Source organism: Rissa tridactyla, chromosome 4 (assembly GCF_028500815.1).
Source record: "Rissa tridactyla isolate bRisTri1 chromosome 4, bRisTri1.patW.cur.20221130, whole genome shotgun sequence".
In the NCBI taxonomy this organism is placed as follows: Eukaryota; Metazoa; Chordata; class Aves; order Charadriiformes; family Laridae; genus Rissa; species Rissa tridactyla.
The window spans coordinates 569,949-588,884 of NC_071469.1; the positions used below are offsets into that span (position 1 = coordinate 569,949).

An 18,936-nucleotide genomic window follows, 5' to 3' on the forward strand; every position below is an offset into this window, starting at 1 on the left:
TTCCAGTGGGATTAAAAGGATGCTGTGAGAAGTGGCTGTGTTTTGGATTAGGATGAAACTGTAGTTCAAAATAACGCCTACCTTAACTTTCAGAGCAATGTTCGGTAGGTTACTGGCTTTGATGTTTAAAGGTATGTCAGTGGACTTCATAGAAATCCATGGCGATCTCCGGTTTATCATGCACTGTGCGACTTGGGTATATACAAACTTTGGTCTTTTGGCATAAAATGGAAATGTAATGCTAGCTTGTATTACAGTATAATGTAAAAAGAAAATGTAAAAAGAGCCAGTGTGTACAAATACTTGTCATGATGTACTTTACGCATGTACACATACAGCATGTACATATACAGTCACTTCCACTCGGTTTTTCTGTTCTCTAAAGTTGGTGCTTTATACCTGCGTTATTTTAATTGTTTGTATTGAGAGCTGTTGTGTAGTCCTCTAAAACAGAACTTGTGTCTCTGTGGTTTGATCTTCAGTGGCCAGACTTCCCATGCTTCTGAGCTGAGGTCAGATAAGTTTTCCAGTGAAAACAATAAATGGTTTCTCACTAGGAAAGGAATTTTCAACTTGAAAGAATGCAGCCAGTGCAATGTAGGAGTATTATATATCTCGTAACCAGTAGGCGTACGTGTATGGATGTCACCTCACTGCAGTATGTTCCTCTCCAGCTCCCGGCTCTGTCTGTGTGTTCTCAGCTCTTTTTTTCTTTCACACACAAGTGCTTTACCAAAATCGGCATAAGCCGACGGACCCTGATGGGTGGGGAAGCGAGAGCTTGTGACTCCACATGCACCAGCAGTGCCCTGCCTGGACCAGCTCCTTACCCCAGCAAGGTCGCACGTTTCAGCAGCGTGGAGGAGCGCCCACCCAGCTGGACTGTGCGGCTCTGGCACGGCTGGTCCGGCAGAAAGCCCTCGTGTTGAGATGGCTGCACATCGCTCTGCAGGCGCAAACCTCTGGCCGTCGCTCTGGACCTGCTCTGCAGATCTAGGATGAAATGAAACTGTAAGAATTACCGGGAGTAAGGTGTCTAGAGGAGCATCATAATTCTTACAATTGCAACTCTTCTCATTCAGAGATTTTTTTTTTTTAATGACTAGTTTTCCTGGTAATGTGTAATTCCCATGTCTGGAGTCAGTTCCCTTCTGTTTAGTCTTAAGAGACTGTTCTGTCTGCTGCAGTTTTTGTTGAGACAGAGCTGGTGGCAGCACCGTCAAGTACGTACCCAACTAACCAGGAGGGAAATCAGGGAGTTTTTAGATCTCAGTATTAGCACAGTTGGTGCTAATTTTTTCTCAAGTTGCTGCTGTTCACTTGGCAGTGTTTGTCCAAATCTTCCTTAACTCAAAGCTTGGGTGGGGAAACGAGCAAGACTTGTTCTTTGGCAGGCTTCTGTGGCATGCTGGCGCACAGCGGACTGACAGCTCAATGTAGTGCCATCGTGAATGCTGCTGTACCATGCGTAAAATGTCTTCAGCATTATTGACCGCTGTCTGTCTATCAGACTCCTGAGGCTTTGCTGACAGGTGGAGATACAGGCTTTTCTGCTTTCTGATGTCAGTTTTCTCTCTTCTGAATTTTAGGAGAGCTCATACCTTGACAGTCTTGTTCATCCTCACCTGTGCGCTGGGCTACGTAACCTTGCTTGAAGAAACACCACAAGATACAGCCTACAATACAAAGAGGTAAATATTTGAGAGCGCCTTTCTGCAAGGTGTCTGTTAGAAAAGGGTAGCTGTATGACCAAGTTACTGTGTGCACTTTTACTGGTGAATAAGCTACCTCAAATGACCTTCGCATTAACTCCTTTAAATGCCCGAACCCTTAGAAAGTGACAAAACCAAGCCTAAGTCTGTGAGCTCCTCTGCTGGCCGCTGAATTTAATTTCTAATCGATTTAGTGTCACTCACTGTCATACCGGGCGGCTGCTGTGTGTCTGATTTAAAACAAAATACAAAACTCTTTTAAAGCCTCGAAGTACTGGCTGTGTTTCTCTGGCAATGCTTCTGCCTCTTTTTCTTAAAATAACCTAACTGCTAAATTACTTGAGCTGTGACTACATTTTTCTGACTTAAGTGCTTTTTGTAAAATGATTTTCAAGGTTCCAATACAGATCATTATTTGTTGTTGAAAATTAACACGGGAACTTGTAGCCCAAAGGGAAACTCTCGGAAAATAAGAATGAGATGAGTCTTACATGTGTGGTCCATTTCTACCACAATTTAAACTGATTAAATGTAGTTGAATTTCTCCTCTTTTTAAAGAAATACAGTAGGGAACAAAAAGAGGGAAGAAAAGTGATCTTTTAAAAATCTAAGTATGTTTTAAAAATCAAGGAGGTGCTTACAGACTGCAAAGCATCCTTGCTAGGTGTGTGAAAATCATTCTGGTTTCTACCGGTCTGGTTTCGTAAATATAATGCTATTTTTTCCCCCTTGCAATTAAAGGGTTTCTTCCTGTTTTTTTTACATCTTTTTTAAAAGTGACTCAGGACCTAGTATTCATTGTCATGGAGATGCAGGAATCAGGGTATTTCCTGAGATAATGGTGGTTGTTGTTTGGTCAGGTACACAATAGCTGTAGCTAATGTAATTCACTCGCACATGGGGGTGAAATGGAACAAGTTGGAACACAGTGGCCTGTCTGGAGCTGGGAAAACTTCTGCAAGGCTTTGTTTCTGGTTATTATCTATATTTCTGGTTATTCCTGGTTATTACGAGAGAGGGTAGGGAACGGATGGAGGCCTGACATCCCCTGGAATGGCAGCTCAAAATAGAGAAGGGGAAAAGCTGAAAAGAGAAGTGATGACACATCGTTAGGGAGTAATACAGATTTAAGGTGACTCAGTGGAATATCTTATTATTGAGATTAGAGCCTTTACTGCTTTAATATGAACAAACCCGAAGAAGATTAATCAGCAGATTAACCTTTCTTTCATGAAATAGAAGTTGCTTTCTGCATATTCAGTGCAGGGAATAATGTGACCAGTTGTTAAAAACAATTTAACAGCACCTTAACGGGCAACGAGCAGCAAATGTTCTTTGATCACTTCTGCATCTCTGCTTGTGGAATACTGCCTGCAATATCTAGATGCAAAAATACGGGAAAAGCACCATCCTGGGAATTGTATATGGTCTTCCAAATTGGCTCTTGTTACTGGTTTTGAAGGGTGCATCTCTGTTTCCACTCATGCTGCACCATTATGTTATTGCCATAGTCATCCAAGCTATGTGCCAAATTCTGAGACAGTAGTTAACTCCGCCAAATCATTACTTTTTCCAAGCTGAAGACGGATGCAGACAAAGTGCACGAGTCCTGTGGGCCTTTCCTAAGCTTCACCTCTGTTGCCTTGTCCCCGATTTCCAGAAGGGATGGAGGTGTCTGTGATGTTCAGCACGTTCCTTATGCTGAGTCAGTTTTCTGTGAGCTCCTCTCTGGTCTCAATTAAATCTCTTTTCAAAGGTCTTTGAGGTAAGTGCCATGCCAAGTTTAGCACCAGTAAGCATGAAGGATTCCAGCTCAATTCACGTCCCAGCCGTTCTTCTTAACCTTCTTTAGCATCCGTGTGCCTGCCGCTCTCGTACGTCTCATTGCTCCTGACCTTAAGCGTGTATTTGAACAAAAAGAGACATTTCAGAGCAGGAGTAAGATAGTCACAACATGCATCAGTATATCCGTATCCCAAATTTTCACAATTTTTTTTTTTCTTCCATAACTTAAAGTACCTTATCCTACCCTGAGATCTTTTTCAGTCTTAATATAGAGCTGTTGTGTGTTTTGGTCTGAAATTTTGGCCTGCATGAGGCTCTCACTGCGTGCAGGTTCTTCATGGGAACCCTTGCCTGCTTAATGAACAGCAGTAGTTTAGTTACCAATGAGCAGTGTCTCTAGCTGTCATGCTTTTTTATTTCCAACTGCTGCACAACGACAGTGGAGCAGTGTTTTGCTGCTTAGGTGCAAACAGTTAAACCCCTTTGTTTTCAAGCTCTTGCTGAGAGGTGCCAGACTGCCTGTGAAGGGTATGAGGTGCTTAGAGCAGAACTTTGAAGCAAAATAGTCAAGTTGCTGCATTAGCTGATGCTGCTGTGTTTCCTGCACTAACAAAGCAAGAGTAACCCATCTGAGGCTCCCTTGTCCCCTGTGAAAGTGTGTCCTTCATCCCGTCCCTCAGAGAAGGCGCTCCGGGCAGGGCGAGGGGCTGGATTCATGCAATAAGTCACCAGGAGAAACAATGGACAGAAAACAACATCATGAACCCATGAGATCATGGGGTGTGGTATCTATAGCTAAGATTTATATTTGCATCTGTTTAGATGCTGACATTTCAGTGCCATTTTCCTTCCTGCGACACGTTAGGGCAATAAAAGGAGATTATTTTCTTTAAGGTAAGGCTTATAGAAATGTTCTATATGTAAATCTAGTTGAAGTTCATTAGGGTCATACACACAGATGTTGACGTGATCATGTGAGATCTGGGATCAGATTGCCTCTGTTGTAAACGTTGAAAATTTACTTAGCCAAAGAGATGTTGCACTGCGAAGCCTGTCTGGTCAATGGGGCTCTTCATTCAGGGTTCCTACAGCATTCACAGCAGCCGTGAAATAGTCCATCCTGGCTGACAACTGGCCGTGAAGCCCCCAGGAGGAGCTGACAGGACCCAGCTCCAGCCCTGAGGGTAGCTAGAGACATATTCAGCGGCCTCCATTGTATGCAATGGCTGTGGAAAAAGTCCACATCTCCCGATTTGAATGCTGAGCAGGGGTTCTTGGGGGGGGGGAAAAAGTTAATATATTTTTCATACAAAGAACACATTCAGGTTTAAAAAATCCTGTATGCGTCAGGGTTGTACATTGACTTTCAAGCCATGAAACAGTCTCTCTTCTAAGATGCCTTTCTGCAGTAGTGTTTGGCAGTAGCTGATCACGGCTCAGCCATGGTGACAAGTCGGGGGGGGTGTTGGCAAGCTGATGGTCTTCAACTCCTGGGGCTGAACACCCGCAGGGAACACAAGGTAAGGAGGAGGCTCGACCTCCATCTGCCGGGTCTCGGCCTGGGATGGCGGCGAGGGGCTGGTACCAGTCACGCTGCTCAGATACAGCCGGGGAAGGGGCACGGCGTGGGAGCTGGCTCGCTCAAAGCCTGGCACAAAGGACGATACACAGACACTCACAGACAAGCTTCGTTGTCTCGTGCCTCCAAATCGACTCTTCAAATGAGGCAAACAATAACTTGTTTGTACAAATGGAACAGTTGCCGTGTTCTCCCTATCTTATTTGGTTAAGTGCTAAAATCATTTTTGTAGGCACGCTTTGCCATTTGGTGTCTTCCTGATCTGCTGCTCAAGAAAATACGTTAGCTGAAGAAAATACATTAACCCTGGCCCGCCAGGCTGGCTGCTGGGGGGGTGGGTGGAAGAAGCCCCTCTCAAAGCCTAGAGAAGCTCTTACCTGGAGCCACGGTAGGGCAGCGGCCCAGCTGCTGGTTGGGCTTTGCAGGCTTCATACGGAGGCAGTGTGGTGGGGTTAAGGAGAGAGATTTAGTGATTGCAGGAAAAAAAAATGGAGCTTGTATGGTTATTATGCAAATTTTTTATTTTCTTCAAAACTTCCCATGGTGAACTTGAAGTAAGATAATACAGCTGAAACTCCAGCTATTTCAGCCCAGCTCCTGCAGCTGCGGTTTGGCTGAGAGTGGATTTTAGGAAAAGGAACATAAGTGCAGGTTCCCATGGTGACTTATCTTCAGGGCATCTCCAGCTTGGGAAAAATCACCCTTCCATGGCCTAAATCAATGATCGTGGGCATCCTGGTTCATGGCTGAGCGTAGTGATAGGAAACAGAGGTGTGTATCATTACATGGTACAGAATGCAAACTATTTGGTGTAAATGTGAATTTGTAGTACTGGTGTTTCCAAATACAAACTAGTGACTCAAAATGCAGAATATTCTCACTTTAGATCAGTTGAAAACTTTTTTAGCATCTCCGTCCTTGAAAAGTGTGATGGAACTATCTATTCACTCTTTCATTCAGTAGCTAATTCTGGTGTGCTTCCCAGTGTCACAAAGCAAGCAAGACAACTGAGTTCCACCTGTTCGGTAAAACCCATTCTTATTTTCAGATGCACAAACGTTTTATACTCAGAGGTGAATGTCGCAAAACAGTTTGCATAAATCCTTCTGCTTTCTATTTTGAAAGAAGATTTTGAAATGTTTAAAGCACGAATAGTCTACTAATGCTTCTGGTATGTAACATTTTCTCAATAAAAGAAAAAATTATTAGGTATTTTCTCTGGCTCCTGCAAACAGCCGTTTTATTTACAGTCAGGGGTTGCATCATTTACTGCAAACGTGGCCTGTGCTCACCCTGCAGTGCAGTGAGGGATTTCTCAATTATCTGTCTCTTCAGCCAGCTCTTAAGCAGGTAATGAAGGCTCTGTTGGGAGTTTGGATGTAGAAAAAAGAGCATTTTTGGGCTGCATTGCACCATTCCATCCATTAAGAGTGAAGGAGCATGCCCAAGTATAGACCGTGGGCTCCCGTCTTCATGAAAAACAAGTACCAACCCTGAAAAAGAAGTGCTGTTCTGTGCACGTGAGATGGTTAAAACCTCAGGAGAATTTGAAGTTGATGTTCAGTACTTTGAAGTGAAATGCCAGCCCTCGCCCCCCAGCTGGCACCTCAGTCTTGGGTCTGGTCCGCCTGCTGGAGCGGTGTCCCCAGCAGGGAGGGTCTGGCATTCAGACACCAGGATGTGCATTTTCTCGTTTTTTCTTTTACTTGTGAAACAAAATTTTCTTCAAAAACATACAGCATGGAATTGGTGGGCCTCAAATCATGGATCTTGACTGCTGCTTGCTTCACTTAGTGGTGGTCAGTGGGGGTCTCTTCCCGGAGTTGTCTGCCCGCCCTTAGGGGTCCGGTTCCACGTTGGCTTGAGCTGACGGCTCAGCCTTGAGTGGGGGCTGCCGCATCCCTCCCCGGGGAGAGCGGTGAGCTGAGCCAGCTCAACACGAGGTGAGTTTTCAGCCAGATCAGTCCTTGCACCGTCTCGGTCTGGGAACGTGCAGGAATGCTGCTCCTGCAAGGAGGCAGATGGCAGGACGATGGCCGTCCTTAGTTAGGCCCTTCCTTGCTGGGGATGAGAGGTACCGGGTGGGTCTTCAGTGTACTTGGGCTCGTGGTCTGATAATTCTTAGCATTTCTTTAATGTCTGTTAGGCTCTGTATTATAGTTCGAGCTTTTGAAATAGAACTGGTGCTGGTTTGGTCTTAAAAGCTCCTCCATGTCTTTAGTTGACTAAGAAAATGTTTTGGAGCGGTGGCAAGTTCAACAGTTCGTTTTTAAATGTCATTGAAATTTTACTGGAGCAATGGGAAGCCCTCTAACTTGGGAGCTTTCTCACTGCGAAATTTTAAGTGCCTTTCTGACAAAGTGGGCATAAAAGCTTCTCAAAGGCATAGGGAAGTGTTTGACTCATGGTGGATCTCATGATGACCTGGCGGCTGAGGCTCCTCGTGTGGGTCAAGGAGCTGCTCCGTTTGTCGTGGTTTTGCTGGATGAGTTCTCAGGCAGATCCGGCTCCTCGGCTGGCTGGAGCAAAGTGGGAGGACTGGCAGCATGTCGTTAGTGGGGAGGGAGGGGGAAGGATGGACGGGTAGACTTTGGGGTTTGAGAGCGTCTGTCATGAAACCATGCTTAAAAGTATAGGAATTCATACATGTTTCCCTGAAATATCTCCAAAAGGCATCTATTTACGATTGACATGTTAAGAAAGTAGTTAAGAAACGAAGATTGGATATTTTTTTACACCAAAGAATATAATTTACAAATTCATTAGGAAGATGAAGCAATATAAACCATTCTGCTTTTCACTTTCAGAGGTATTGTTGCCAGTATCCTGGTTTTCTTATGTTTTGGAGTTACACAAGCTAAAGATGGACCATTTTCAAGACCTCATCCAGGTAATTTCAGTTGTTTAAGTCACTCACGTATTTCTGGTAAATTACACGGTTTATGGTGAACGTAAATATCTGTGTTACTTCTAGAGAAGGTAAGTTGTAATTTAAATAATAACAATACGGGTTTGTTAGCACTGCACGCTTATCACATAGCTTCCCAGCTTCCAGCCAGCCTCCGAACAGCACAGTGATCCTTCCGTGCGTTCCATCTGCAGGTACCAGAGGATTTTTATTTCTTTTTTTTATCTCCCTGTTCTGGCTTCCTGTTGCTAGTAAAAAGCTTTGTGTGAACTGCCAGATTCTTGAAACCTTAAATTCCCTTGTTTATCCCTTCTTTTCCCCCTCCTTTCTGTAATGGGGCTGCACTCCTGACCACGAATCCGGGTGCTGGAGCACTACGCTCCCTTTGCTCTCCATTAGCCACAGTAACTGCTGGATCAGTAGCCCTTGATTATGATTTTAAAGATTTCTCCTAAGACTGTAAGTCTTGAAAGCACAACACAAAACCTCTCCCATGTAGTGTTATATCAGGTGAAGTATGAAAATATTTTAATATCTTTGATTTTTTTGCCTATCTTTAGATGTGAATCACTGAGAAAGAATTAAGGGAATTTATATAGGCTTACATAATATTCCTGAAAGCATTAGGCTCTCTTACAGTCAAATAAAGCTATAAGTATGTCTTGTGCCAAAAAATTAATTTTCCAGTTTAGGAATGCTGCTCTATATGAGAAACAGCAGACGCGTTAAAAACCTCGATCAAAGCAGACTTTGTTCTAGAGCAGTGCCAACAGCACACCTCTGCAAACTTACGGTTTTATTCAGAACTCTGCATTTCTGAGATCTTCTTAAATAGCAGGTTTTAGTCTCTCTGTTACAGTTAATTCTGGTTCCTCCTATAAGACAAATTGCTCCTTTTAAGGACAGCAGTGATATTTGGGTGCTTTTAGTTTTAGAACATCCAGTGGCTTTGTCTGGCAGGGAAGTTGTTTTTCTTCCCTAGAACAAAGTGGTACAAATTGGATGGGGAAAGTCCAAAGGTCAGAGACCTCCGCAGGCAACTGCTAGCGTAGATGGAGCCAACTTCTAGTGTAGAGACTGTGGCTTGAGCATCCCTCAGCAGAATCAAATCCATGATTCAAATCCATGTCTGTGAACAGGGTGATTGAAGAAGCTCCCATGTATTCAGTCACTTCAAACACTGAGTGTATTCATGTCATCTTTTGTATTAACTTCACCTTTCCTCTAGCTTGTGTGATGGTTTGATCCTCTGAAGAGAGGTTTTCAGGGGCTAGAGGGGTTTGGTAGCACAGCGGACACGTGCAGAGTCGCAGCAGGACATCTGGGTGCCTGTTCAAAGGAGAATGGCAGTCCTTCTCCGCGCCTCTCCCGCGGGAAGGCTCCTGTGGCAGCAGAGGACGTGGCACTGCAACCCGGTGAGATTCCATGTCAGCTCTCCAGTTACAGAGGGTGCACCGGGGAGTTCAGACGAGGCAGCCGAGTCTCTGACCTTAGCTTCGCCATGCTGTTCCTGGAGAAAGACCTCATCTCAAAGGAACTGACAGCACCGGCCGCCGCTGTGCACTGCTTCCATTTATAGGGCTGAAGGAAGCCCTGGGTCAGCCAGGGCACTACGGTCACAACAGCCACCGTTGAGCTGTCACACGAACTCTTCAAGCTGTACCTTAGCAGTAGCCAGGTTTCCTGCCCAGCTTCTGTCCGGTGATACTTGGAGCCCTATTATTCAGTTTGTGTCTACCTATTTATGGCCAGCTCGGAGATGCTTTGTTTTTTTGTCTGTTCTTTGTGCCTAATGTTGTCGTTCTGTTTAAATAGCTCTTCTTGGTCAGTGTTTATCCACCTGATTTATTTATACACAGCTCACCTATGCCAACTCACCATTGGTTTTGCTAAAGCAAATGAATTTTGCTAAAGCAATAAGTTTTGCTTTTAGTCTCCCCCCTCAGTGTAAGTTTTTTCTTTCCTTCGAATTTTGTTTCTTACTCATTTAGCCTTTCGGGTGGCATAGGTCAGACGCAAGCCGCTGTTGATGGGTGGGGTAAGTGGTGGTTGTGTGCTCAGCCAGGCAGCGCGCTCTTGTGAAGTGTTGGTCTTGTGTTCTCCAGCCTCTCCGCAACGGCACCACTTCAGTGTTTGAGCATAGTAATTACTAAACTATCAGGTATGTAATGATTAGGTGAAGCCTACTTAATCAGGAAGATAGTCCTAATTTGAGGGAGGTTCACGGTGACAAGTGCATTTAAGGAAAACAAATATTAGGCATGCCAAAAATAACTTTATAGCTAAAGCTGAGGGCAGTCCAGGAAGAGAGAGAACACGATGTTTGTACAGCTTTGAAAACATCTTGTTTCTGGTGTACGTGTTCAGATGTAAAGTAGGCTTCAAAACCTCTTGGGCACTTATGTCAGCCGGGGAGAAAGCACAGTAAATTACAACCAGATCTTTTTTTTTATTATGAAGTATTGCTGAGTGTGTTCAGCAGCTGCAGATCATCTGCTGCCAGAGCCCTGTGTATATAGGAGAACAGAAGCTCAGCTAAGGATTTAGGTTGTTCTGCACTCTGAACTGTCTGTACATCAGCTTCAGAACTAGCCTGGGCAGAGGTTCCTCTCTTCCAGGTGACCCTTTGGCCACTGGAGGGGTTTTTTTTCGGCTTGTTTGGTTTTCCTAAGCTGCATTCTAGGAAGAAAAGAGGGTGTGCGCGCACTCTCGGTCAGCCCTGCCAAGAGAAATGGGCAAGTGGATTTGAAAGTTAATCAAATGGGAAGGAAGGACAGAAGTCTCAAGTCCTGGTTTCTACAGCTTTTGTGTAAGGAAGCTGCACAAGGGACACTGGCTGTTGCCTCGACTGGGAGAAGGTAGGCTGAACTCTGCTTCTCCTTCCCTCGAGGAGACCGAGGGGCAAAACCACCTCATAATGGTTTTTTTAATGACTGACCCCTAAGACGACACTTCTTCGTATTGCATAATTAAGAAATGACAATTATGTTTGTGGACTTTAAGTAAAAATCTTAAAAGTTCCAAATTTCCAGTGAAAGGTGTTACAGAGCTTCCTGTTCTCCAGGCCACACCTGCCTGTTTTATTTTTCTTTTTTTTTTTTTCCCCCTGGAAGTGTAAAGTAGGCTGTTTTGATGAAATTAATTTAGCAGTTTTGCTGAAAAAAGGCCACACCTTCTCACATTTCAGTCTATTTTAATGATGGTGTCAGAAACAGGCTGTTAGAGACTTCTTTTAAAAATGCATAAATTCCCCCCCCCACTGAATTGGATAAAGACGGCATTTATTTTTGTTTCGGGGGCAGACGAGCCTCTCTGAAGCTCTGCCACACCATGGCTAGCTGATTGCAGCTTCTGAGCTGATAAAACAAGTCTGTTAGCAAGCCTGGAGTTTATGCTTAGTTCTTGCATTATTTATGTCACGATCCTGCTTTTAAGCATTAACATATCAAAGTTGCCTTGGACTTAATAGAGATAAATGCCCAAATCAGGCCTGAAGGTGGTTCTTAGTTTTTTCACTTGATGCAAACGATGTCCATGCAGGTGGAACGGCTGCTGCCTCCACTCAACCTTCGGAACAACTCTGTTGGCTCCTCTTTGCCCCAGTCCAATTCTGTCACCTAGACATAGCCATGGAGGGAGAGCGCTGGTTTATACGTGTAAACAGGAAGCACCTGAAGGAAAGTCTATTAAAATCATTCCAGAGTGATTAGTATGTGGCGTTACCGAGAGATTTAAATGTCCCCTTGGACTGAGTCAACTTTTGCTGAATTACCTTGTGTAAATTTTTGGATGTGGTTAGGAAAAAATACTGGAGTCTGTGCACGGCCTGGCTCTGCATTAACCTCCTTCCTCCCGTACGGGAGTTAACAGAGTCGCCGGGTGAGATTTCGGAGCCCAGGAATCGCTTCAGAAGGCCCCTCTGGCTGGATTAGGCTGAGTTCGGGGCATGAATGCGGCCCGTGGACCACAAAGCTTGTACCCAGGGCAGTCAGAGAGCCCACTCCCTGGGGACTGAGTCCTTCAGGAGAACTGAGGTGAGGAGGATGGAGCTGGAAGCGGACAAGTACTGTAATTTGTGTGCCTTTTGGAGTCGGGTGTTACTTCAGTGTGGGAAGAGCTGTAATCACACCTCTTGGGAAGGTGAATAATGACTGCAGACTCTGAAGCAGGCGAGCTTTGTGTGGTGTTTCTCTCGTTACGAAGAGTTCAGATATCTCATAGGTCTCGCAGGTAGCACCTGCTAAACCTCTGGTACTCTTCTTTTTTTTTTTTTTTTAATTTAATTCCTAGTAAAAGTGAAAATATATTTGGTATTTTGAAATGCTTTCTGCCCCTTGAGGAAAGAACCTTGCCTTCAGGGAAAAAGGTGGGCTTGCAGAAGGAAAGGCAGCGGTTCCTCCTGCCAGTCTCAGTCGTGCCGGTTCTAGCAGTTCACAGGCAGCAGCTGCAAAGCGCATTAGCGGGGATAGGGATGGGAAAACCAAAATTGGACAGGTTGGCTTATGTGAGGTGGTGAAGAAAGAAATTGGACTAGTTCAGGAAGGATATAGTCCTCTTCCAAGGACTCCTGGAAAGTATTGCGAGTGGCACGTACCTTTCCTTCTCACTCTTAAATATTTAGTTCATTGGGTTGAAGCGTTGTGATGGATCCTGGTCTGTTCTCACAGACGTGGGTCATCACCTGAGCAATGCTGGGAATGTCCATAGTGGCCAGGCTGGCAGCTGAGGAGCGTCTCTGGCCGGGCTCTTTGGGAAGCGTGGTGAGCACTTTACCCGAATGCTGGGCTTTATCGTTTCTTGGTGGGAGCGTCTCTTCTTGAAGTGTTTGCTTATATTACAGTAAACGAACAGTTGACTGCTGTTCTGCTTGAAAGCTTCCTAACATCCCGTTTTGTTTCTTTCTGTAGCTTACTGGAGATTTTGGCTGTGTGTCAGCGTTGTGTATGAGCTCTTCCTCATCTTCATACTCTTTCAGGTAAGTAACAGACCTCTAGTTACTGAACGCCAGTTTAATAGTCCTTTGTGGTGTTCTTTAGGTTTTGCGCTGACTACAGGAGATGCACTTCGTTTCTGTGAAATCAAATCATTGTGCTATTTAACGAGACTTCTAGGTTGAGGAAAAATTATGATATTATAAAAAAATATTTCACCTTGTTGTCTAACTTCTGGTTCATCTCAGCCAAGGTTAGATACTGCAGCGAAGTGTTCTTAAATGAGCTGATAAGAAGTCAGAGTTCTTCTTGAGGTCAACCCATCAGGAGTTGGTGCTTCTTGTGTTTAGTCTCTGCTCTGCTGGGCTTGGTGTGCCTTGCTGAAGTTGCGTTCCAGCCGTTAGTTTCTTAGGTTCTACAGATTGTGGGGTGAATTCATCTTCTTTCGTCTTCTGAAATACTTTTTACCTGGAATGATAGGTGCTTTGAACTTTTTTTTTTGCAATAAACCAAAACTTCATACACAACTCTGTAGTGGCAGCAAAGTGAGGGTGCTGTTTGTTCTAGAAGAACGTGCTATTGGTACTTCCAAATAAAGCACATTATTTTTTACCATATTCTTGTCTTCAGTACACTGAGAATTTTTCCCTGGCTTTTGCAATTCTGTGACTTCTCGGAAATGCAGCAGTTGAGGTAAAACATCTTGAGGTAGCAAGAGCAGTAAGGCTGACGCTGTTAACAAAGCCGTTGTGTTCCTGTATGTACCTGCACCACTGCAAATCCCGTCGGAGTGCCGGGAAAGAGCTCGAGATTTTGCCAGAGACTCGCTTTTGCTCCATTGTGCAATCCAATTATTGGTGTCATCTCCTCAGGCAACAGCATGGTTTGAAAGCACAAACAAACGTGGAGTTACGGAGCTGTGAGGGGCAGCTCTCCTCTTGGGTCAGATGGCTGGCTGCCTCTCGGGTTTAGATTCCAGTCAGTCCCCCGTTGCTCACGTTCAGATCCGTCCTTCGTGCTGACGTCTTAGTAGTGCTTGGCGCTCTGCAGTTTAAAAGCGTTGTGGAAGTACCACCACATACTTGTCAGGATGCTTGAAAAAAATCATTTTAGATGAGAGAAGGACAAGAAGCACGTTTTAAAAAAATGCTTTGCTTCTAGAGACCAAGTGAGCTGGAAGAAGTGGGGCTGGAATTGAGGTGTTGGGATCTGTCGTCTCTCTTCTGTTGGAGTAGGGCATTTGCTTTGCAAACAAGTTTTTAATATTGATCGAACCCTTTCCAGCTAATCAAAGATTTCCTTTGGCTCCAGCAGTTCTTGTTCTGCTTGGCTTTCCGGGAGCCTTCCCAAAACTTGGTGCCAAGCTCTCTTAAGAACACAAAACTGGGCTTTTTTTTTTCCTTTTTTTTCTTTCCCTGGTTTGTTTTGGGGGGCAGCTGGAGCGTGTCTGCAGCAGGCCAGTAAGCAGCAATGTGAGTTTGTGCCATGGACATCACTTGGGGGTTCTGTGTGAACCCTTACGCAGGGCCCTGGTGTCTCAGGAGGGTTTCTTTCAGGCCGCCTGTCCCGCTGGGAGGGAGCGGAGTTCTGACCCCTTCACAGGCGTGAACAGCTCTGTCCTGCCTTGTTTGTTGTGCTCCTCACCGCTGAGGAGTACTTACTCACTTGCGGTTTATTCTTATATTCTTCCTGTTTCAGGTCACCCTGTTTTTTCTTCCAGGCATCCTTGTAAACGATGCTCCTGACTGGCTGCAGTCAGGCTGAATAACGCGGTTCGTTTGTATTTGATAGTGCCGTTGGAGTTCTGAGCTCTGATAGGAAAGCCTGGAAATGGGCTGAAGCTGCGGCAGGGGAGGTTTAGGTTAGATATTAGGAAGAAATACTTTACTGCAAGAGTGGTCAGGCACTGGACCAGCCTGCCCAGGGAGGGGGTTGAGTCACCATCCCTGAAGGTGTTTAAGGAACGTCTAGATGTGGCACTTCAGGGCATGCTCTAGTGGCAGAGATTGTAGGTTGTTGGGGTGGTCTTGGTTTTTTGGGGGGTTTTTTTGTGTGTGTGGGTCTATGGTTGGACTCGATGATTTCAAAGGTCCTTTCCAACTGTGAAGATCCTATGATTGTATGAAATGCTTTGCTTCCTCTGGCGGTGTGTTACGTTACCAGCTGGTTCGCTGTTAAGGACACTCACTAGCTGTTGCTCAGCTCTTTACTAAAAATACTTTGTTACTTTGCACAGGTTTAAATGAGGATAAAATTATGCTGAGTCTGTAGGGGACTAAACTTCCTTAAAAGCAAATACAAGCTCGCTCGTAGCTGAAACTTGTCTTACAGTTAATGTGACTTTAGTAGTTTTATTCTATAATTTTATTGTTATTGCGACTAACGAATTTCGCCCTTGCCCTGCTTTTACTGTCTGCCCGTCTGTCATAGACCTTACGTTGCTTCTGGTGTGAAACACTGACCACAACAGTGAGCAACGTCATTGGGAAGTGCTTCCTCAGCAAATGCGTGCGTGAGTTACCAGTCAATTAGTTCAGGTTTTGCTCGCTGTTTGTAACTAATACTTTGATCATTTCTTCCTTGCTGTTTGCTTCAAGTTTATAACCCGTGCTGCTAGCGGGACCTTAGTTGAAGTGACAGTTTATTCCCTGAGCTGCACTCGGTTTTCCCTGCCATGAAGTGCAGGGCAGTTCCTGATTTGTGTGGCTGAAGTGAGCTGAGCCCGGGGACACGACTGATCCGGGGCATGTTGTCCGTGGGCTCGGTCCGCCGGTGTCTGCACATGCCGTATTTCCTTCGAGCTGCTGGTTCCAGTGCTGCCGGCTCTTTCCCATTCTAGGAGACCTGAAGGCCATTGAGATGGGAGATGCAGAGTTAAATGAGCCTTTCCTGAGCCCCCGCCTGCTCTGGCTTTGCCCTGGCCATGCCGGGGGAGGGAGGGGAAGGGCTGGGGGAAGGACCGTGAGCCCGCTGGGGTGCTGAGCTCCTGGGAGGGAGGGGGCATCAAGGGGCGGCTGAGGAGGCAGAGCTAAAGACCTCTGACTTTTCATCCTTAAGAAATCTTAAGTTCATTCTGTAGTCATTTTTTTCCTTAATATTTAGCATTAGAGGCCTGGAAGGTCATGTATATATGCTGTGTGATGCTCTGGGGTCTGGATATTATTTCAAGAGTTGTTCTGCAACACACGTTTAAAAACCACCCATTTGAGGATACAATGTTGATCTTAGTTATCTTTGTACTTTCCTGTGCATTACATACTTGTGAAGAGGGAAACGTGTTTTGTGTTCTTTTGCAGACTGTGCAGGACGGCAGGCAGTTCATGAAGTACATCGACCCACACCTAGGTGTTCCTTTGCCGGAAAGAGACTACGGTGGCAACTGCCTTATTTATGATCCTGGCAATGAAACGGATCCATTTCACAACATCTGGGTAAGGAACAAATAAAGTTACTTGCTAATGAGTATGACTGTTTTTTTGGTGAAAGGTTGCTTAATTGAACTCTCCAAAGCACAGTCGTGAGTCTTTCTGAGTGTTGAATGGGAGAACGGGTCACGACTGACTCTTTAGCTTTCTTCTTTCTCTTCTCTTGACCTTTCCTGTCGATCAGAGGGAGATGTGTCTCGTTGTGCCTAATTACGTTGCCCAGGAGAGAGAGTAAACTGTTTAACAATCCTTGTTTCTCAGATTATTGATGTATACCTTTTCCACTAGGAGTTTGGGTTTATTTGTGTGCCTGAAGAGGCTTCTACTTGCAGTCACCTTGAGGCACAAAGTTCAAAAGTTGCATGTTGCCGAGCAAGCCATAAGTTGCGCTTTTCTGAATACCAGAAATGGTCAGGTTACTGTTCCTCATTGGCAAACAGAAGACTTGGGATTCAAGGGCAAAGGAGTTCTGGTTATTTACGGCTCCCTGGCTGGCTGGAGCTGTTGGCGCTTGGGTAGCGAGGGGCGCTGCATGCCTTGGGTCTGTCACGTGAGCCTTCGGTGCATCAGGAACCGGAATAACTGGGAGCCGTTGCAGCTGCCTTTCCTCGTTCAGCCCCAAAACCGGGAGGAGGGAAGGCTCTCTGCCGGGGGTTGTGGGGGCAGGACTGGTGAGACTTAGGAAGCCCTGCTAGATACAACCTGGGGGGCTGATGAAGAAATGCACGCTCTTGCTCTGGCTTGAACCTGTTCTGCTTCTGTCCCCTCGGAAGGCAAGGAACGTGACATTTAGTGTTCAGAAGGTAGTCTCTGCTTTATCAATATCATCCGAATTCCAGTTTCTGCCCCTTAAAATTGTGACTGCGCTTTGAAGATACACTTATAAGATGCATCTAGTATTTATGTGGGAAACTACTGAAGTTTATTGCTGCAGTTTTCTTTTAAAAAAAGTACGCCTTAATGGGTTATTGTTTGTAGTGCAAAGTGACCTACACTCTCTTCTTGCTTTATAGGACAAACTGGATGGATTTGTTCCTGCTCACTTTTTTGGCTGGTACCTGAAAGTAAGAATGGGTCTTCTGTTACGTTTCTGTTACAGTGCTGTTCTGCTTTTAAAGCTTGACTGCTTCTGTGTCAGTGGTGCCAGTCTTCGTGATCAATTACATTAGGCAGTCATCTGTGAACTAGACAACTAGACTAACTGTTTGTAAGACATGAAAAGCTCTTTTCTTTTTTCTATTTTTTTTTTCTCCTGACCATGTCAGGTCACCTCATTTCTCTCCAAAGTAACACTACACTGGCAAGCTCCCTCCTCCACCATCATTCATTCTCAGGTCAGATCAATGAAAGGAAAAACCTTTACTCCTGTCGCAAGATAAATACTTGAATGAACTTTAATGCAGAGCATGGGGAAGACAGCGTTGAAAGAAGGCAGTGAAAGCATGCTGCCGCCCAAGCATAGGTGCGTGAGGATACACTAGTGCTGTCCCACGGCAGGCTTTTCCCAGTGGCATCCAGATCAGGACTTTAAATCATTAAATGGGTGGTGGTTTAATTCCTGTTACTCTTTAGTCAACATCAACCCGCTGTGGAAGGAATTCCAGTTGTGCTTGTCTCTGGCAGAACACATTCAGCGTGTGTTTTGCTGATTATTTGGGTTTAAATATTAGCTTTTTTTAAACCTGAGCAAACTCACTAGCGAACTTTATTTTGCCCTGCAGACCTTGTTTGTTTTTATTTTTTTACCTGCAAGACCACCATATATATAATAAACCAAAAAAGCTCAGGCCGTTTTAAAAATAAGCTATGGCTGTTGTTTTGGTTTTCCTTTTCAAAAGTGCGGCTGTATTCCTATCAGTGTTTTGTCGTCCTCTGTGTCTTTTCCCTGTAACCAAAAGATGAGTATGGTAGGCACAGGGAGACTTTGACTTCGGATCAACTTGTCTGTGGCTTGCTCTGTTAGCAAACAGAATTAAATTTGGAGAAACTTGGATCTTGCTCACCCAAGAGACTTGCATTAGATACTTAGATATCAAAATAGCATTTCAGTTACATTCTGTATTTATTTTTACAAGTAATGTCATACTGAGGACAAAATGCCTAAATAGTGAGAGCCTGGTACCAAGACCTAAGGGGAGTAGTACCGCGTTCCTGAGGAACTAGAATGGGATGGAAATCAATATGCCGGTTCGCTCAATCCAGCTATTCCCTGGCTTGGTCTGGAAGAAGCCTCCTGTTTATTAGAGGCTGTTTCTGCCGAGATGCCGGCCCATCCGTCAGCCTGCATGCTGCTTTGGAGCCCCGCACACGCCATGGGGCGTTTGTTCCTCTGCCGCTCAGCCTGAAGGAAACCGGCTGCTGTATTTCTTATTTGTCACTTAACATATTTTTCTATAAAAAGCTGGAAGTCAAATGTGTTGTCTTCATAGACAGAGATGAGCATGTGTTTGGGGTTTTCCCGTTTGGGTTTGGTGTTGGTTGTTATTTTTGTGGTCTGGTTTGAGTAACAGACTCTTCAGCTGTATCTCAGATACTCAATATTGCTCAGAATGGCAGTATTGAAAACAAATGTGCCTCGGTCATCAGAAACTGTTGT

The 18,936-nt window shown here is 44.9% G+C and overlaps 1 protein-coding gene across 3 annotated transcripts in view; it reads left to right on the top strand.

Moving 5' to 3' along the window:
- The window catches only part of PTDSS2 (phosphatidylserine synthase 2), a 41,801-nt gene that overhangs the window by 8,360 nt on the left and 14,505 nt on the right, over nt 1-18,936 (top strand). For all 3 annotated transcript variants that reach the window (XM_054199837.1, XM_054199839.1, XM_054199838.1), the window contains exons 2-6: nt 1,590-1,691; nt 7,884-7,966; nt 12,892-12,959; nt 16,212-16,346; nt 17,354-17,404. In XM_054199837.1, the coding sequence (XP_054055812.1) occupies nt 1,590-1,691; nt 7,884-7,966; nt 12,892-12,959; nt 16,212-16,346; nt 17,354-17,404 (439 nt within the window). The remainder of the gene's footprint in view (nt 1-1,589; nt 1,692-7,883; nt 7,967-12,891; nt 12,960-16,211; nt 16,347-17,353; nt 17,405-18,936) is intronic.